This window comes from Procambarus clarkii, chromosome 10 (genome assembly GCF_040958095.1).
Source record: "Procambarus clarkii isolate CNS0578487 chromosome 10, FALCON_Pclarkii_2.0, whole genome shotgun sequence".
Classification (NCBI taxonomy): Eukaryota; Metazoa; Arthropoda; class Malacostraca; order Decapoda; family Cambaridae; genus Procambarus; species Procambarus clarkii.
The window spans coordinates 39,862,049-39,882,048 of NC_091159.1; the positions used below are offsets into that span (position 1 = coordinate 39,862,049).

The 20,000-nt window shown below is 46.4% G+C and overlaps 4 protein-coding genes across 5 annotated transcripts in view; 2 read left to right on the plus strand and 2 right to left on the minus strand.

Moving 5' to 3' along the window:
* LOC123750659 (collagen alpha-1(X) chain-like) overlaps positions 1–2,484 on the plus strand; it is a 2,605-nt gene extending 121 nt beyond the window's left edge. The window contains exons 1-3 of the mRNA XM_069322334.1: positions 1–482; positions 1,462–1,562; positions 1,800–2,484. The exon at positions 1–482 is cut by the window's left edge and continues 121 nt beyond it. Coding sequence (XP_069178435.1) covers positions 1–482; positions 1,462–1,562; positions 1,800–2,484 — 1,268 coding nt within the window. The remainder of the gene's footprint in view (positions 483–1,461; positions 1,563–1,799) is intronic.
* LOC123750658 (3'-5' ssDNA/RNA exonuclease TatD) overlaps positions 1–3,444 on the minus strand; it is a 22,812-nt gene extending 19,368 nt beyond the window's left edge. The window contains exon 1 of one of the 2 annotated variants that reach the window (XM_069321905.1): positions 3,171–3,444. The gene's annotated coding sequence lies outside the window, so the exon portion shown is untranslated. The remainder of the gene's footprint in view (positions 1–3,170) is intronic. The other variant, XM_045732758.2, reaches the window with a different exon arrangement.
* Positions 3,445–9,160: 5,716 nt separating this feature from the next.
* On the minus strand, positions 9,161–11,935 carry LOC138363315 (fap1 adhesin-like). Its single transcript, XM_069322335.1, has 2 exons — positions 11,919–11,935; positions 9,161–10,322 (listed from the first exon to the last, which is right to left on the minus strand). The coding sequence occupies exons 1-2, from the start codon at positions 11,933–11,935 to the stop codon at positions 9,161–9,163; spliced, it is 1,179 nt and encodes a 392-aa protein (XP_069178436.1).
* Positions 11,936–12,493: 558 nt separating this feature from the next.
* Positions 12,494–20,000, plus strand: part of LOC123745520 (uncharacterized) — an 88,674-nt gene continuing 81,167 nt past the window's right edge. The window contains exon 1 of the mRNA XM_069321907.1: positions 12,494–12,673. Coding sequence (XP_069178008.1) covers positions 12,535–12,673 — 139 coding nt within the window. The 5' untranslated portion in view covers positions 12,494–12,534. The remainder of the gene's footprint in view (positions 12,674–20,000) is intronic.

A 20,000-nucleotide genomic window follows, 5' to 3' on the forward strand; every position in this document is an offset into this window, starting at 1 on the left:
CGAGCTACAGCTTGGTGGGTCTCAGGGGGCCTGGCAAGCCGAGCTACAGCTTGGTGGGTCTCAGGGGGCCTGGCAAGCCGAGCTACAGCTTGGTGGGTCTCAGGGGGCCTGGCAAGCCGAGCTACAGCTTGGTGGGTCTCAGGGGGCCTGGCAAGCCGAGCTACAGCTTGGTGGGTCTCAGGGGGCCTGGCAAGCCGAGCTACAGCTTGGTGGGTCTCAGGGGGCCTGGCAAGCTAAGCTACAGCTTGGTGGGTCTCAGGGGGCCTGGCAAGCTAAGCTACAGCTCGGTGGGTCTCAGGTTGCCTGGCAAGCCGAGCTACAGCTCGGTGGGTCTCAGGGGGCCTGGCAAGCTGAGCTACAGCACGGTGGGTCTCAGGGGGCCTGGCAAGCTAAGCTACAGCTCGGTGGGTCTCAGGGGGCCTGGCAAGCTAAGCTACAGCTCGGTGGGTCTCAGGGGGCCTGGCAAGCTAAGCTACAGCTCGGTGGGTCTCAGGGGGCCTGGCAAGCTCGGTAACAGGGTTGTTGATTTGTGGAATTAATTACCGTGTAACGTGGTGGAGGTGGGGTCCCTCAATTGTTTCAAACATGGGTTGGATATGTATATGAGTGGGATTGGGTAATTATAATTAGGAGCCACCGCATATGGGCCAATAGGCCTCCTGCAGTTACTTTTATTCTTATGTTCTTATGTTCTCAAACAGTGACAAGGTAGCTGCTCTTTGTTGGGAATCTCAAAGTACACCGAAACATGTGAGCCACCACAATTACATACAAGATTAACAGATTAGCAGGCCGTTAGTGATCTGACTTGGTCATTAAATGTTGATCATAAGTCATGATACTGAGCAGCAAAAATAATTCCAGAGCCGTGCTAACTCTCATATCAGGAATGGTTGAGGACCACAGGGCTAACAACACTGCAAACCAGGCATGACAGGGTTTGCTCCATTCTTCTCTTTGAAACTTTTAAAATACTGTACTGAAGAATTTGGAGGAAGTTGAACCTGAAAATTTCTTTAAAAAGTCAGATGTAACAGACACGGAGCAACAGTTTCAAGCTCAACAAGCCACAATGGTCGACTGAGAACAGGAAATGCTTTTTTCCCCACACAAGGTTATAAACCCATGGAACTGCCTACCCGCTGAAGCTGTAAATGTTAAAACTGTTAAATTTTAAAATCTAACTGGAAAAGATCATCACGGCAAATGGGGGACCTTAAACAATCCACCTGCTTCCTGTCCTCGTCAAGGCCACCGGTGTTAATGGGCTTCAGGTAAATTCAGGTAAATTACGTCTTTGGTCAAAGTACAACTTAGCACACTGTAGGAGTGATCTTTTGACAGATTGACTTCAAAATCTCATGACAACACTGTACAGTATATTAATTTAAAAATACTGTAAAAGCCATTCATGGCAATGCAAGGTTTTGAGTGTACAGTATATGATGTCTTTTTTCCTAGGATGAGACACTTACTTCTAGAGCTAAATCCTACTCATCATATAAACAAGATTCTGCACATATTATTACAGGTTTGACATTCTGCACAACCTATGCTTTCAGGCGAGTTTTCCCAAATTGTGGTTGATCTCTGAATTCCTGATCCTCTTGCCCCGTAAAGTGAGATTCTGGTCCTGATTCCTGGAAGGCAACGAATGGTCTTGGGGGGGAAGGGGGGTCCTGGCAAGCTAAGCTACAGCTTGGTGGGTCTAGGGGGGGGGGGGTTCCTGGCAAGCCAAGCAACAGCTTGGTGGGTCTCAGGGGGCCTGGCAAGCCGAGCTACAGCTTGGTGGGTCTCAGGGGGCCTGGCAAGCCGAGCTACAGCTTGGTGGGTCTCAGGGGGCCTGGCAAGCCGAGCTACAGCTTGGTGGGTCTCAGGGGGCCTGGCAAGCCGAGCTACAGCTTGGTGGGTCTCAGGGGGCCTGGCAAGCCGAGCTACAGCTTGGTGGGTCTCAGGGGGCCTGGCAAGCCGAGCTACAGCTTGGTGGGTCTCAGGGGGCCTGGCAAGCTAAGCTACAGCTTGGTGGGTCTCAGGGGGCCTGGCAAGCTAAGCTACAGCTCGGTGGGTCTCAGGTTGCCTGGCAAGCCGAGCTACAGCTCGGTGGGTCTCAGGGGGCCTGGCAAGCTGAGCTACAGCACGGTGGGTCTCAGGGGGCCTGGCAAGCTAAGCTACAGCTCGGTGGGTCTCAGGGGGCCTGGCAAGCTAAGCTACAGCTCGGTGGGTCTCAGGGGGCCTGGCAAGCTAAGCTACAGCTCGGTGGGTCTCAGGGGGCCTGGCAAGCTAAGCTACAGCTCAGTGGGTCTCAGGGGGCCTGGCAAGCTAAGCTACAGCTCAGTGGGTCTCAGAGGGCCTGGCAAGCCGAGCTACAGCTTGGTGGGTCTCAGGGGGCCTGGCAAGCTAAGCTACAGCTCGGTGGGTCTCAGGGGTCTTGGCAAGCAGAGCTACAGCACAGTGCAACTAGAGCTAAGCTTGGGAAGATACTGAGGGATCCCGCCCAGAAAAAATAATTTATCTGGGTCCTGACCAAAATAAAATTAATCCCCCCATCAAAATTTCACAGACCACTATGCAAGGTATATATTAAGCGCCAAAACTGTGCCGAACTTTAAAATATATCTAGAAAAGATCATCTAGGCACATGGGGGACCTTCGACACGCTGCCGGCTTCCTATCCTCGTTGAGGCCACTAGGGTAAAACTAGGCCCTCAGGTAAATCAGGTAAATTTATTATTAGTTTTAATGGTAAGTTGCAATTCTTATATCCATGTCGCTGCGCAGTCGATTAAGGCACGTCTGGGATCATCCCTGGACGTAAGTTCGAGCCCTCATCACGACCCTTGTGGATTTATTCATTTATTCGTAAGTGCAAGGTAAGGAAAGGTAATTATTAGGTGGGTCAGATGGGTGCAAACTGTGTAGATAAGTATTTTATTTTATTTTAATATACAAAGTATAATGGGTTATCAGTAGAGAATTTGGTGATTAAGTAATACATTCTTGCAAAGCCAACTTGGCGTGTTCACAAGTGGGCAACCACCACAGCTCAAACTGTACACAATTTTAGGCAAAATTTTAACGACCTTCCACACTAACTTCCTCTTCCAAAGAGAATAAATCGGGTATTGTATAATGTGTACCAAGAGACGGGTGAGAGAGAGAGCCCCACTCACCTGCTCCTACAGTAAGGTCCCCAAGGCTGCAGACGACGCTCCTCCTACTCCAAACTTCTCATTCTTCCCAAACAAATATAAAACACAACTAATTAACCCACAAAATGGTAAATAAATATCTGGGACTAACGGGGGAACTAAACTGTTCACAAGGAAAACCTAGACTGGGCACAGAGCAACACAAACTGGACTTCGAAAACGGAAAAATTAAGAAACACGGCCAATATCTCTGACGTTTCTTCACCGTGGCCATAAACACCTCAAGGGTCGCGGCCGTCTCGCCCGCTCCAGACAAAGGAGCATCAAGGCCCGACAAGAACCTGCTGGGATGGCGCTCTGCGTCCCGGAGATCATGCAACACTTGGTCTTAAAGATTATATTAAATTAATCGTGAGTCATGCAAATATGATTTTTTCAATTTCCTAATAGAGAAAAATAAACTAGACACAGGCTTAAACAGGCATATCTAAGGGCAGACAGCTTTGCTGCTAAGATTCCAGCCCCTTCATCCAGAATTACGACAGCTTTCAACAGCTTTCTACTTATTTTCTCAGTTAAACTCATATAGGCTTAAATTAACTTGGAGGCCTACTGGTATTTACTATTTTTTTGTGCCTGAACCATCCAGCTATTAACTCTTGGCCCCCGCCTTTCTAACCGTTGGTTGTCTAATCACTGTCTCCCGACCTAATTTCCTCTATCGTCATTACAGACTGCATTTTCTTGACAAGATGGAGATGCAAGCTGGAATAATAATAATTCATAATAACAGGGAAGTGAACTGAATAATTGAGCAGACACTAAACTGGGTAAGGGAGTGCCTGAGGGACAGACAGGGAGTCACAGTCAGGGAGGGGCGAGGTCACCAGCTGGAGGTGGTGACCTCAAGTGGAGTCCCTCATGGCTGGGGCTACGGGAGACATCTCCCGTCACGCAGGGTGCAGTCGCACCTCCACAGATCTCCAGTATCAGCTCTTGATACTGGTAATGGCTCAAAAGGGCCACCACTTACGGGCTATTCATGCCCGTGCCACCTTTTGGGTGGCTTAATCTTTATCAATCAATCAATCAATCGGCTGGGGCTCTGGGACCACTACTCTTCCTAAATTATGTTAATGATCTACCCAAGGGGAGTGAGCTCTTAAACGTCAATGTTTGCAGATGATGCAACCATAATAAGGAATGTAAAAAACAGTGCCTTTTTTGTGGGGTTCTGTGTCTTTTATGTGGGGGGGGTCTGCGTCTTTTATGTTTGTTTATTTATTTATTTATTTATATATACAAGAAGTTACATTGGGGATTGACAGAGAATATAGAAAATATGTTGAATTAACATTCTTGTCAAGCCACTAGCACGCATAGTGTATTTTATGTGGGGGTCTGTGTCTTTTATGTAGGGGATCTGTGTATTTTATGTGGGGGTCTGTGCCTTTTATGTAGGGGATCTGTGTATTTTATGTGGGGGTCTGTGCCTTTTATGTAGGGGATCTGTGTATTTTATGTGGGGGTCTGTGCCTTTTATGTGGGGATCTGTGTCTTTTATGTAGGGGATCTGTGTATTTTATGTGTGGGTCTGTGTCTTTTATGTAGGGATCTGTGTCTTATGTGGGGATCTGTTTCTTTTATGTGGGGATCTGTGTCTTTTATGTGGGGATCTGTGTCTTTTATGTGGGGATCTGTGTCTTTTATGTGGGGATCTGTGTCTTTTATGTGGGGATCTGTGTCTTTTATGTGGGGATCTGTGTCTTTTATTGGGGATCTGTGTCTTTTATGTGGGATCTGTGTCTTTTATGTGGGGGTCTGTGTCTTTTATGTGGGGGTCTGTGTCTTTTATGTGGGGGTCTGTGTCTTTTATGTGGGGGTCTGTGTCTTTTATGTGGGGATCTGTGTCTTTTATGTGGGGGTCTGTAACCAAGCAGAAGGAAGAGTGATAATTATTAATGAATTATATTATTATTATTATAATGATTGTTGTATTTAATAATTATCACTCTTCCTTCTGCTTAGTCTTGAAGGAAGCCGGCCTCGGGTGACAGAGAGCTGTGACGAGCTCTGTCAGGAACCCGTAGGTGCGGGACCGGGACGTCCACCTCCCGGGGCTCGTGCGGCTCCCCAGGCTCTGCTGCAGGAGGCTGGGGTCGTTCATACCCTTGATGGGGTGGTTCTTCTCCGGCCCCGACCACGGCGGTCTCCGGGGTTGGAGTCCCTGTGCCTTCTTTTACCAACTTCGAGGTCAACTCCGGAGCTTATACAGTTCCTGCGACGGCGCTGGAACCAGTCGTATTGGCGTTTGTCTTTCCATTGGAGACTTTCGGCGCCGTGGAAAAGGGGGGGGGGAACCTGCTGCATGGGTGACAGCTTCTTCGTATCAACCTACCCTGGCTTTGCACTCTGGAGAGGCCATTCCAGACCGACAACCAGAGCGCCACTCCATAGTCTCCTGAGACTGACGGAAGCCTATGTCTGTGCCTTTTATGTGGGGGTACGGGTATTTTATGTGGTTTATGTGGGGATCTGAGCCTTTTATGGAGGGGGTTTGTGCCCTTTATACGGGGATCTGTTCCTTTTTTGTGGGGATCTGTGCTTTTTTGTGGAGATCTGAGACTTTTTGTGAAGATATGTGCCTTTTTTGTGGAGATCTGTGCCTTTTTGTTGGGATCTTTGTTTTTTTGTGAGGATCTGTGCCTTTTTTTGAGATCTGTCTTTTTTGTAGAAATCTGTGCCTTTTTGTGGGATCTGTGGTTCACTGTATATACATATACACACTATACATGAACGCATTATAGTCAGTCATCACTATATATAAACCCGCTGGTTATACGTAAATAATAAATAAAGAAATAATAATAAATGTTTATTCAGGTAAAGTACATACATAAAGAAGAGTTACAAAGAGAATGTTGGATCTGAAGACAGAGGGAATACATACTATGCCTAAAGCCACTAATACGCGCAGCGTTCCGGGCAATATGTGGGAAAAACACTTAAGACTAAAAGTTAAAACTAATTGAGATCAAAGCATAAATTGAATTGAAATAGGGGAAAAAATGAAAACAAAGAATGATAATAATAATTACATGATGGATGGAATAGCAGAAATTGAAACAGAAGTAATTTTTACAAAATAAACAAAAGCAAACAATTGTTTTCAAGTTTATACATGGCGGACATCAGCAGTTAAACAGGTTGGTCAATAATCACGTGTTAATGGCTGCCAGTTTTCAACTGCGTGACTGAAAAAATATATTTATATAAAAAACGAGAATATATACACATTTATAAAAATATATATATAATGTTTGAAAACACTCTGAACAGCGAATATGTTATAAATAAAAAACTGATCACTGCCCGCTGGGGCAGAGTTGACGGGACCCCGCGCGCACCTCCCGCCCTCAGTACCAGTAATAACAATATTTCTTTGAGAAATATGTGAAGTTGAATAGATTTGTTTATTGTTGCATTTCTCCAGTGTTGAAAAGAATTCGGCAACGTCAATACATCATAGTGTGTCTGTGTGTAGCGTTGGTGACAATCCCCTGGGCCATTACTGCTGCCACCACCCTCACTATCACACCTGCCACCACCCTCACTATCACACCTGCCACCACCTTCACTATCACACCTGCCACCACCCTCACTATCACACCTGCCACCACCCTCACTATCACACCTGCCACCACCCTCACTATCACACCTGCCACCACCCTCACTATCACACCTGCCACCACCCTCACTATCACACCTGCCACCACCCTCACTATCACACCTGCCACCACCCTCACTATCACACCTGCCACCACCCTCACTATCACACCTGCCACCACCCTCACTATCACACCTGTCACCACCCTCACTATCACACCTGCCACCACCCTCACTATCACACCTGCCACCATCCTTACTATCACACCTGCCACCACCCTCACTATCACATCTGCCACCACCCTCACTATCACACCTGCCACCACCCTCACTCTCACACCTGCCACCACCCTCACTATCACAACTGCCACCACCCTCACTATCACAACTGCGACCACCCTCACTATCACACCTGCCACCACCCTCACTATCACACCTGCCACCACCCTCACTATCACACCTGCCACCACCCTCACTATCACACCTGCCACCACCCTCACTATCACACCTGCCACCACCCTCACTATCACACCTGCCACCACCCTCACTATCACACCTGCCACCACCCTCACTATCACACCTGTCACCACCCTCACTATCACACCTGCCACCACCCTCACTATCACACCTGCCACCATCCTTACTATCACACCTGCCACCACCCTCACTATCACATCTGCCACCACCCTCACTATTACACCTGACACCACCCTATCACACCTGCCACCACCCTCACTATCGCACCTTACACCACACTCACTATCACACCTGCCACAACACTCACTATCACACCTACCACCACCCTCACTATCACACCTGTCACGACTCACAATCACACCTGTCACCACCCTCACTATCACACCTACCACCATCCTCACTATCGCACGTGTGGTGGTACGCGAACAAGGGGACACAGGGGGAAACTGAGTACCCACATGAGCCACTGGGACGTCAGGAGGAACTTTTTCAGTGTCAGAGTAGTTAACAGATGGAATGCATTAGGCAGTGATGTGGTGGAGGCTGACTCCATACACAGTTTTAAATGTAGATATGATAGAGCCTGTCGGAAAATCCGACACCATTTAATAATATCAGTGCAATTGCAGATAATATTGCTGCATTGTATACACAAGTTACCCATAGAAAATGTAGCTTGTAGTGGAATTTTCCGTCAATAGAAAACGGGATATCATTGCCACATACAATTATAAATTCACCAGCTATTCTGCTGGGAATTATTCTTAAATACATTAGTCTTTGGACTTTTACCATTATAAAACATCTCATTTGAATTAATTTAATTATCAGTATTAAAATAGAGTAAATCACTTACTATCACTTACTGACATCTGGACAAAGTAGGCCAGTAGCATCAGTGGTGAGGGAGTGGTCAGCCATTGTTGTTAGACCTGAGGCGCAGGGAGCAAATTCGGCTCCTGTTAATTTCTCTTGGACGAAGTGTTATGGAAACCAAAGGTCTTCCATCATCAACACGCTGTCAACAAATACAAGGAAAGTGTTCTACCGAAACCCGTTTATCTAATCATTTTTGGCCATTAATGTCAGTAGATAGGGCAAACCGGTTAGAATGCGAACAGCCTCTTAAAAAAAGGTAATTAAGCCTTGGTCTTTATGATTCATTATACAGTGTTTTCTCTGATATAGCTGTCATATATTAGGATTCTGGCTTTATAGCTAGCGCCCTTTGACAGGTCAAGAAGAGGAAGCAAGTTTGTGTATCAGTAAATCAGTTACTGGGTGATGGAAGCTGCCTCACAGAGGATAATTTGGTGTCTATAACCTAGTTACATCTGGTGGACTAAGCCTGCTGTATAATAAGATAAGGAACCTTCTCAGTGTATACAAATATATGTAGTTTAATACTGTAGTTTGATTGGCTGCATATATATAAATTCAATATAACCCCCCCCCCATAATGTGTAGTGGATCGATTTGTGAGATTATTGCAGAAATACAGTCCACTTAACATCATACAAATTGCTATCGAAAAATATAAATTAACGTAAATATAAATTCTATATAAATTCATATAAATTAAATATATATAAATTTCACAGGTCGGTTCCCACAGAGCCCAGTAGGCTCAGGAACCTGTACACCAGTTGATTGACAGTTGAGAGGCGGGACCAAAGAGCCAGAGCTCAACCCCCGCAAGCACAACTAGGTGAGTACGTGTCACCGCCCTCACTATCACACCTACCACCACCCTCACTATCGCATGTCACAACCCTCACTATCACACCTACCACTACCCTCACTATCACACCTACCACCACCCTCACTATCGCATGTCACAACCCTCACTATCACACCAGCCACTACCCTCATGTCAGTAACTGCCACCAATAACTGGTGTCAGTGATGGTGTCACTGATGGTGCCACTGATGGTGTCAGTGATGGTGTCACTGATGGTGTCACTGATGGTGTCACTGATGGTGTCAGTGATGGTGTCACTGATGGTGCCACTGATGGTGTCAGTGATGGTGTCAGTGATGGTGTCAGTGATGGTGTCACTGATGGTGCCACTGATGGTGCCACTGATGGTGTCAGTGATGGTGTCAGTGATGATGTCAGTGATGGTGTCAGTGGTGTCAGTGATGGTGCCACTGATGGTGCCACTGATGGTGTCACTGATGGTGTCACTGATGGTGTCAGTGATGGTGTCAGTGATGGTGCCACTGATGGTGCCACTGATGGTGTCAGTGATGGTGTCACTGATGGTGTCAGTGATGGTGTCAGTGATGGTGTCAGTGATGGTGTCACTGATGGTGTCAGTGATGGTGTCACTGATGGTGTCAGTGATGGTGTCAGTGATGGTGTCAGTGATGGTGTCAGTGATGGTGTGACTGATGGTGTCAGTGATGGTGTGACTGATGGTGTCAGTGATGGTGTCAGTGATGGTGTCAGTGATGGTGTCACTGATGGTGTCACTGATGGTGTCAGTGATGGTGTCAGTGATGGTGTCAGTGATGGTGTCAGTGATGGTGTCAGTGATGGTGTCACTGATGGTGTCAGTGATGGTGTCACTGATGGTGTCACTGATGGTGTCAGTGATGGTGTCAGTGATGGTGTCAGTGATGGTGTCAGTGATGGTGTCAGTGATGGTGTCACTGATGGTGTCAGTGATGGTGTCACTGATGGTGTCAGTGATGGTGTCAGTGATGGTGTCAGTGATGGTGTCACTGATGGTGTCAGTGATGGTGTCAGTGATGGTGTCACTGATGGTGTCAGTGATGGTGTCAGTGATGGTGTCAGTGGTGTCAGTGATGGTGTCACTGATGGTGTCAGTGATGGTGTCACTGATGGTGTCAGTGATGGTGTCAGTGATGGTGTCACTGATGGTGTCACTGATGGTGTCACTGATGGTGTCACTGATGGTGTCAGTGATGGTGTCACTGATGGTGCCACTGATGGTGTCAGTGATGGTGTCAGTGATGGTGTCACTGATGGTGTCACTGATGGTGTCACCGGCTCCCAGGATTACCCTTAGCAACCAGTAAACATTGCAGCCATTATAGTCAACACAACAAAATTTCAACACAATTGATGGCGTTCTCGGTTTTGCAATATTTACAAAGCTATACAAGTGCGTACTCAGCTCATGTTAATCGTTACAATTAAATAAATTAATCAGTACAAGTCTTTATTTGCTAGCATTCAGTTTACAGAAATAGCCAGGTGCTAGGCTACTAATGCAGAAAAGAAATGGGGAACTTAGAAGACCCCAAAAGGTTGTGTCATTTAAGTGTTGGGAGCCAGGTCGACCCAAGCCGACCTATCTATGTAAGAGAGAAGATCTGTCTGTTTGTATAAGGTTGGAACTTAAATGTTTGGAGCTAACTTCACCCAATTTTGCACGGGGAATGGTTTGGGATACGGGACGGACATAGGCTGGTCAGGGTCGCCAGAATTCAAGAGGGAACGACGTGCCACGGTTACATTCTGACCCCCACGACTACTATTCTGGTCACTGCTGGCCTGCTACACTAGCTTTTTTTGAAAATTAAAATTTCAAGGCAATTTTCTCTAATGGTAATACATGTCATTATTCACTCACCTCGGGAAAATTAACACAAATTTTCTGATATTCCTTTTTTGTCTGTAGCAGTATTAAAGAGACAGTCCTCCTACAGCTTCAAAGGCTTCCTATAGCCCCGCCCCTTTCTCAAGCTCCGCCCGTCTCAAAGCAAATGGGTAATTATTATAGTTTGGATTCATTCTACTAGGCTTTTACTGACAGGCGACCCACTCGCCAACGGTAGACAATTCTATTATTTTTATAACAGAGAGAGAGAGAGAGAGAGAGAGAGAGAGAGAGAGAGAGAGAGAGAGAGAGAGAGAGAGAGAGAGAGAGAGAGAGAGAGAGAGAGAGAGAGAGAGAGAGAGAGAGATAACAAGAGACACATGGAGGTTGTCAGTAGGATCCCTGTAGTACAGTTGGGTTCGCTCTCGACTCACAATCGGGAATTCCAGATTCGAATCCCGGGAAGGACAGAAATTACCCAAAACGCTGTGCATATTTAGGTATGGGTATGGCTGGCTTTAGGTATTATACGTACTAGTTCTATCTATAAAGCCAACATTATGTTTGTAGCTAATCTTCTATGTATGCACTTTTACCTGAATAAACATTTTGATTTTGATTTGATAAATGGTTGGGCGCGTTTCCTATCACCTAATGCACCTGTTCACCTAGCTGTAAATACGTACCCAATAATTAGTCTGCTTGTTGATGGGTTGCATCCTCGGGGGGGGGGGGAAGGTCTGAAGTTCGACCTTGTGGGTGGTGGGGATCTTTTATATAAGCCTAACATGTACTGTATGCATACACTGGCTGTATTCTGGAGCCCAATAACCTCCAGAATCTGTACACCAGGTGATTGACGGTTGAGAGGCGGGACCGAAGAGCCAAAGCTCAGCCCCCGCAAGCACAACTAGGTGAGTACAATGTAGTACAGGGAACAGGAGATGATTTTCCACCCACAGGGTTATAAACAAATGGAACCGCCTACCCGTCGAATAAATGACAAAACTTTGTTAACCTTTAAATCAAAGCAAATGGGGGGACCTTCGACACAAACCGCCGGCTTCCTGTCATCATCGAGGCCACTAGGGTTAGTGGCCCTCAGGTAAATATGTTATAGAGAGAATGGTTCAAAGTGGCCGAGGAGGCGGGGCTAAGTGGCAGGGCAGGTGGGGCTAAGTGGCCGAGGAGGCGAGGCTAAGTGGCCGAGGAGGGGGGGCTAAGTGGCCGAGGAGGCGAGGCTAAGGGGCCGAGGAGGTGGGGCTAAGTGGCCGAGGAGGCGGGGCTAAGTGGCCGAGGAGGCGAGGCTAAGTGGCCGAGGAGGCGGGGCTAAGTGGCCGAGGAGGCGAGGCTAAGGGGCCGAGGAGGTGGGGCTAAGTGGCCGAGGAGGCGGGGCTAAGTGGCCGAGGAGGCGGGGCTAAGTGGCAGGGCAGGCGGGGCTAAGTGGCCAAGGAGGCGAGGCTAAGTGGCCGAGGAGGCGGGGCTAAGTGGCCGAGGAGGCGGGGCTAAGTGGCCGAGGAGGCGAGGCTAAGTGGCCGAGGAGGCGGGGCTAAGTGGCCGAGGAGGCGGGGCTAAGTGGCCGAGGAGGCGGGGCTAAGTGGCCGAGGAGGCGGGGCTAAGCATGCGCGCGCAGGATGTCAGCAGTAGCAGCAACAGCAGTCCAGTAAGATGGGATGACACAGGTGTGGAGTTCCAGCTGGACGCCACAAGTGGACGACATGGCGCGGTGGACGCCAGCTCACCCGTTACCCTCCCGCGGCCACCAAGTCCTCTCCCGCGCCCTTCTCCACGCCCTCATCCATGCCCTCCTCGGTCTGTATGCTAGGAGTCTAACTATATTTTTCCAGTATATATATAATTTATATATATATATATATATATATATATATATATATATATATATATATATATATATATATATATATATATATATATATATATATATATATATATATATATATATATATATATATATAACAACTTAATAACGTCTAAGACAAACTGAAATGTAACTTTTATATTATATATGTGTGTGTGTTGTTGTGTTATGGCTCATGACCGGGTCCGATGATAACGGGTACCAGGGTTAATGGTCTCTGCGGACTGGCAGGTGGGTGTTCAGCACTGGTTACTGGCACAGTATCTGTCGGGGTAAGGGACTACTTCTGGGATATAGGATGCGTTTTGTCGTGTCCTATATCCCGGGAACGCGTGTCGCGTGTACATATAAATGTATGTCTAAATGTCCAATACATGCCCGAAACGCTGTGCGTATTAGTGGCATCAGGCACTGTATGTACTAGCTCTCTCTATTATCCAACATTATGTTTGTAACTCATGTTCTATGTTTGTACTTTGACCTGAATATACATTATTATTTTTTATTTGATCTATCTATCTATCATAAACTTGCACAAACATACAAACGGATTATATCAGAATTGGAATAATATATTCCAATGACTTTTAACAGTCTAGTAGCCATATGGTCAGAGTAGTGGTCTTGTCAAGGAGTTTCATTGCTCCTGTTAGTCTAGGTTTGAACATTTCATGAGAGAAGTCCTTTCTTATTATATATATATATATATATATATATATATATATATATATATATATATATATATATATATATATATATATATATATATATATATATATGTCGTACCTAGTAGCCAGAACGCACTTCTCAGCCTACTATGCAAGGCCTTCTATGCAAGGCCTTCAAGGCCTATATCTTCTATCACCTCTAATCTTTTTTTAATTAATTTTATTATATTGTGTTACAATTTACAGAAAACACACACACATATAACAATCACTGTTCAAAGACCTCATCCAGCTTCTCGGAGGTTGGGTGCGTGCCAAAGATTCAGCAAGAATTTCTTCTCTGGATCACGGCACTGAGGCGCTGGAACAGAAAACTGGCCGCTCTGAGTCTCTTATTTGCTTAACGAGTTCCTCACCCACCTCCTTCGGGAACTTAAATGCACATTTACCCCAGGTGCCCAGGGTCTCAGAACCTGTAACAACGTTCTAGGTCCCTGTACTTGTTAGTTTTGTGGGTCTCCCTGAAGTTGGCCGCCCCGCCTCCTTCAGCTTTACTGTGAGGTAGATAGGTATCAGCCAATGTAGACGCACACGTATACGGGGACTTACTCTGTGATCTTTCCCTGTGTCTTACGACAGATGAGACCATGGCTGCCGTATTGGTCCGCCCGTGCATAGCCGCAAACACACCGGTGTTCGGTGGAGATAGGAGCGGCAAGGCGCAGAGCCACACCAATACTTAGGGTCCGATGGCCCAGGGCGGAATTAGGGATAGTCAACAGGAAGTGTCCAGCATGGGGAGCTTGCACAGCTAGAAAGCGTACTTTCTCCTTTCCAGAAGCTGCTTCCAGCAATGCTGTGGCGATGTTCTCCACTATGGGGCTATAACTATTTGACCTGTTTGCAGTCGTTTGGAAAAGTTGGTCGAGGGTGAAAGTTGGCAAGATTGTCCCACTAGCCGGCTCCTTCCGAAAATTTGGGATCATGAATCCCAATGGAGTCTCTTAGGTATTCTGGTAGTATCTCTTTCACTAATTCACCTGTAGCACTGGTCGAGGATAAGAATGCCAGCAATGTTAACTGTGTCGCCTTGTGAACACATATACCCCCGAGTCTAACTGGGAGCGTTGCTTGGTCCCACTGGTCATCTTGCAGGGAGAGGTTTAACACTTTCATAGTTATTGATTTTAGGAGTGCGTCATATTCTGTTAATTTTGGACTGTCGAAGGAGGAAGCACACTTTAAGAAATAGGTAAGTCTGGGTAAGTTAATCAATCAGTCATTGATTAACTGTAAATACATAGGTATCGATAGAAGTCTTTGTAACTAGCTGACAGTATAATTATAAGGTCTGCAGGATAGCTGTAATTGTAAATGAGGTCTTTACAATTACATCTATCCTACAGACTTTTATCTCCGTTGAGGTCTGAAAAAGATCTTTTGTGTTCTTTTTTGCGCTACCGCTCACAGGATGAGTATGGGGTGCACAATACACTAGCCGCCTCCGTCGGCAACAATCAGTCAATCAACAGTTGCCTAACTCCTGGGCACCTAGTTACTATTAAGCGAACAGTCCCATTAGGTGAAAGGAAACGTGCCAGTCATTTCAGTTCCGGTCGAGAATAGAACCCGGGACCCCCAAGTGTGAGTCAGTAACCAACACCATATTTAAATGAGAGAGAATCTGTTTTTTATTCAGGCCATTGATGTTATAAATAACGTGCCTGGACTAGTATGAACCAACTTGGTGATTTCATTCATGGACTTGGTCTCTACTCCACCTTCCCGTGACTGAGGTGAGTGTGGCTGGTGAACTGTGCTGGCGCTCCGCTCACCGTTTTATATATCTTCATAAATGAGTATTTATGAAGATGACTCCCTAGAGTCAGCCTAGACACTGGACGAGTCTCTAGTACAGCCTGGTCTACAGGGGTGACCACCTGCTCACGCCACGATGGTGCTGTTTTAGATTCAGCTACTGGGAACAAACAGTTGTAAGTAGCACGGGCTATGGCGAGCCCGTAGTGGACTCACCTGGCACAGGAGATGTGCCAGTAAGTCACGCCAGCAGTTCCCTGTCATGTATAAACAACACGTGTGCTACTGGCCTTTGGTCTGACGTGCTTGGTGTAGCCAAGTGAGCAGGACAAGAACACACGGGGAAGAAACTATAGATTATTATAAGTGCTCAAATTACCAGTGAGTGCGTGTGTAATGTGGGCGGGGACGAGGGAAAGGGGTGGGGGGGTGGGGGAAGTGATTTTGGGCGGGGGTTGGGATGGGGGGGGGGAGGGAGGAGGGGCGAGGGTGAGGGCAGGAAGTGAGCCAGGTCCCAGGAGGAGGAGAGTGAACTCAAGAAAGCGAGAAAAAAAAAAAAAAAAAAAAAAAAAAAAAAATTATATATATATATATATATATATATATATATATATATATATATATATATATATATATATATATATATATATATATATATATAATATAGGGGGTACCACCTTCGTTGCAATTGTAGGGACCCATGGCCTCGAAGGAGAAAATAAAGAGCATTTAGAGAAGACCTTGTCGATTCTCACTGAATACTAATATTTTCTTCTACCACCCCCTATTTTTTTCCTTAAACATTGTTTTATTTTATTACATTGCTACAGTTTGCAGAAAATACACACCCATATAATAATTACTGTTCGAAGACCTCATCCAGCTCCTCGGAGGTTGGGTGCGTGCCCAAGATACAGCAAGCATTTCCTCTCTGGATCGCGACACTGAAGCGCTAGAGCAGGAAATTGGCCTCTCTTGAGTCTTGAGTCTTGAGCCAATGAGTTCCTCACCCATCTCCTTTGGGAACTTAAGTGCACATTTACCCCAGGCGCCCAGAGTTTCAGAGTCTATCGGCACGAACCTGTAACAACGTTCTAGATCCTTGTACTTGTTAGTTTTTTGGTCTCCCTGAAGGTGGCTGCCCCACCTCCTTCTGCTATACTGTGAGGTAGATAGGTATCAGCCAATGTAGACGCACACGTGTAGTCCCACACGACCTGTCTACCTTCCCTCCATGGCTGCAGGGTGACTCCATCTGGGCGATTGTGACTTGTCAGGTCTGCACAACTGAGGTTCCCTTTGTGCTGGACACCCAGCTGTAACCAAATTTCTCTTGATGTCATTGACTGTTTCATGTCTGGCAATATTTCCCGGTGACTTACGACAGATGAGACCATGGCTGCCGTATTGGTCCGCCCGTACATAGCCGCAGATACACCGGTGTTCGGTGGAGATAGGGGCGGCAAGGTGCAGAGCAACACCATTACTTAGGATCCGATGGTCCAGGCGGGTGCCCAAGGCGGAATTAGGGACTGCCAACAGGAAGTCCCCGGCATGAGGAGCTTGCACAGCTAGGAAACGCGCTTGTCCTTCCCAGAAGCTGCCTCCAGCAATGCTGTGGCAATATTCTACACTATGGGGCTATCTCATTTGGCCTGTTTGCAGTCAGTTGGAAAAGTTGGTCGAGGGGTGAGAGTTGGCAACATTGTCCCACTGACCGGCTCCGTCCGCGAATTTGCGATCATGAATTCCAATGGAGTCTCTTAGGTATTCTGGTAGTATGTTGACCAATCCACACTAGAATATGAAGGGATGACCGACGTTTCGGTCCGTCCAGGACGGACCGAAACGTCATCGTCCCTTCATTTTCTAGTGTGTGGAGTGGTCAACATACTTCAGCCACGTTATTGTGACTCATCGCCTATATTCTGGTAGCATTTCCTTCACTAATTCACCTGTAGCACTGGTCGAGGTTAAGAATGCCGGCAATGCTAACTGTGTCACTTTGCGAATACCCCCCCCCCCCCGAGTCTAGAGTCTAACTGGGAGCGTTGCTTGGTCCTATTGGACTAATCCAATCAATCAGTGTGTGTGTGTGTGTGTGTGTGTGTGTGTGTGTGTGTGTGTGTGTGTATGGAGGCACTTTATGATATTGAACTGACGTACGACTCATTAACAAAGACACGCACTGCTCACTTAGCCGTGGGTGCGGAGTGAGTATAGTGCGTGGCTCTGGTAATGCTTAGAGCTACTGCTCAATATTTTCAAACTGAAAAGTACTTTCATTGTTCACGTTATTGTGAATTCAGTTCGGACTCAACTGCAGAATATACCACCAGAGTATGCTTTGGTAACATATTCACTTTGTATAATGGGTCCGGGCTAAGTACACACACACCAACAATGTCCACCTATCTTCCTGAGACCCGTCAGTTACAAATGTGTTAACGCGAGTTACATTAACAGTTACAATCAATCTTAACAGCTCAGTAAACCCAAGATTTCTCGCACCCTGACTATTAACCCTGTTAATGGTTCAGAGTTAATGATCTGTTTATATGAGTCCCGCGTACCATATTTCCTTGTCTATCATTTCTTCCCATTTATGAATGGTAAATTCCATGAGCTAAGCTAGGGTCAGTTCTCTGTAATGAGACATTCACACGTACATATGCACATTGGGGCTAGGTGTGTGGGGCCTGGTGGCTGAGTGGACAGCGCTCGGGATTCGTAATCCTATGGACCGGGGATCGATCCCGGAGATGACGGAAACAAATGGGCAATTTTTTTCACCCTGTTACCTAGCAGTAAATAGGTTCCTGGAAGTTAGATAGATGCTACGGGCTGCTTCCTGTGTGTACTCACCTAGTTGTACTCACCTAGTTGTGTTTGCGGGGGTTGAGCTCTGGCTCTTTGGTCCCGCCTCTCAACCGTCAATCAACAGGTGTACAGATTCCTGAGCCTATCGGCCTCTATCATATCTACACTTGAAACTGTGTATGGTGTCAGCCTCCACCACATCACTTCCTAATGCATTCCATTTGTCAACCACTCTGACACTAAAAAAGTTCTTTCTAATATCTCTGTGGCTCATTTGGGCACTCAGCTTCCACCTGTGTCCCCTTGTACGCGTTCCCCTTGTGTTAAATAGACTGTCTTTATCTACCCTATCAATTCCTTTCAGAATCTTGAATGTGGTGATCATGTCCCCCCCCCCCCCAACTCTTCTGTCTTCCAGCGAAGTGAGGTTTAATTCCCGTAGTCTCTCCTCGTAGCTCATACCTCTCAGCTCGGGTACTAGTCTGGTGGCAAACCTTTGAACCTTTTCCAGTTTAGTCTTATCCTTGACTAGATATGGACTCCATGCTGGGGCTGCATACTCCAGGATTGGCCTGACATGTGGTATACAAAGTTCTGAATGATTCTTTACACAAGTTTCTGAATGCCGTTCGTATGTTGGCCAGCCTGGCATATGCCGCTGATGTTATCCGCTTGATATGTGCTGCAGGAGACAGGTCTGGCGTGATATCAACCCCCAAGTCTTTTTCTTTCTCTGACTCCTGAAGAATTTCCTCTCCCAGATGATACCTTGTATCTGGCCTCCTGCTCCCTACACCTATCTTCATTACATTACATTTGGTTGGGTTAAACTTTAACAACCATTTGTTCGACCATTCCTTCAGCTTGTCTAGGTCTTCTTGAAGCCTCAAACAGTCCTCTTCTGTTTTAATCCTTCTCATAATTTTAGCATCGTCCGCAAACATTGAGAGAAATGAATCGATACCCTCTGGGAGATCATTTACATATATCAGAAACAAGATAGGACCGAGTACAGAGCCCTGTGGGACTCCACTGGTGACTTCACGCCAATCGGAGGTCTCACCCCTCACCGTAACTCTCTGCTTCCTATTGCTTAGATACTCCCTTATTCACTGGAGCATCTTACCAGCTACACCTGCCTGTCTCTCCAGCTTATGTACCAGCCTCTTATGCGGTACTGTGTCAAAGGCTTTCCGACAATCCAAGAAAATGCAGTCCGCCCAGCCCTCTCTTTCTTGCTTAATCTTTGTCACCTGATCGTAGAATTCTATCAAGCCTGTAAGGCAAGATTTACCCTCCCTGAACCCATGTGTGTGTGTGTGTGTGTGTGTGTGTGTGTGTGTGTGTGTGTGTGTGTGTGTGTGTGTGGAAAAAAATATTAGTTGATTGATTAACAGTTGAGAGGCGGGCCGAAAGAGCCAGCGCAACCCCCGCAAGTACAACTAAGTGATTACAACTAGGTGAATACATTCCAGTATCAAAATACAGTGCCGTCCATCACTGAACAGCATATTACCATTATTTGGTGGTTCCAAACTTTACATACACTAAATGAATTTTAGTAAAAAAAAAAAAAATACAAATGAAGCCTAGGCTCTCTTTGACCATTTAAATACTGTCAGGGTATGTAAGCCTAACTTTGATTATAACAATTCTCAATGTGTCATAAACAAGACAATGAATATGACACACCCGCGGCTAGGCGGGTGTGTCAGGAGTGTGTGACACAGCATCATGACAGTGAGTAGTGTGGGCGTGAGTGGTGAGCCTTCACTAGGAATATACAAAGTGAGTCATTACCCAAGAATTCGAGACCACTACAACTTTCTGCCCCTGATAGTCACACAACACTAGTAAACACGACTACGTCACCTTAGTGTTCGTTCAACTCGCCGAGGACTGAGCCTAAGCTGAATAGGGAGGGGGGAGGAGGGTCTGCAGTTGACATGAAGTG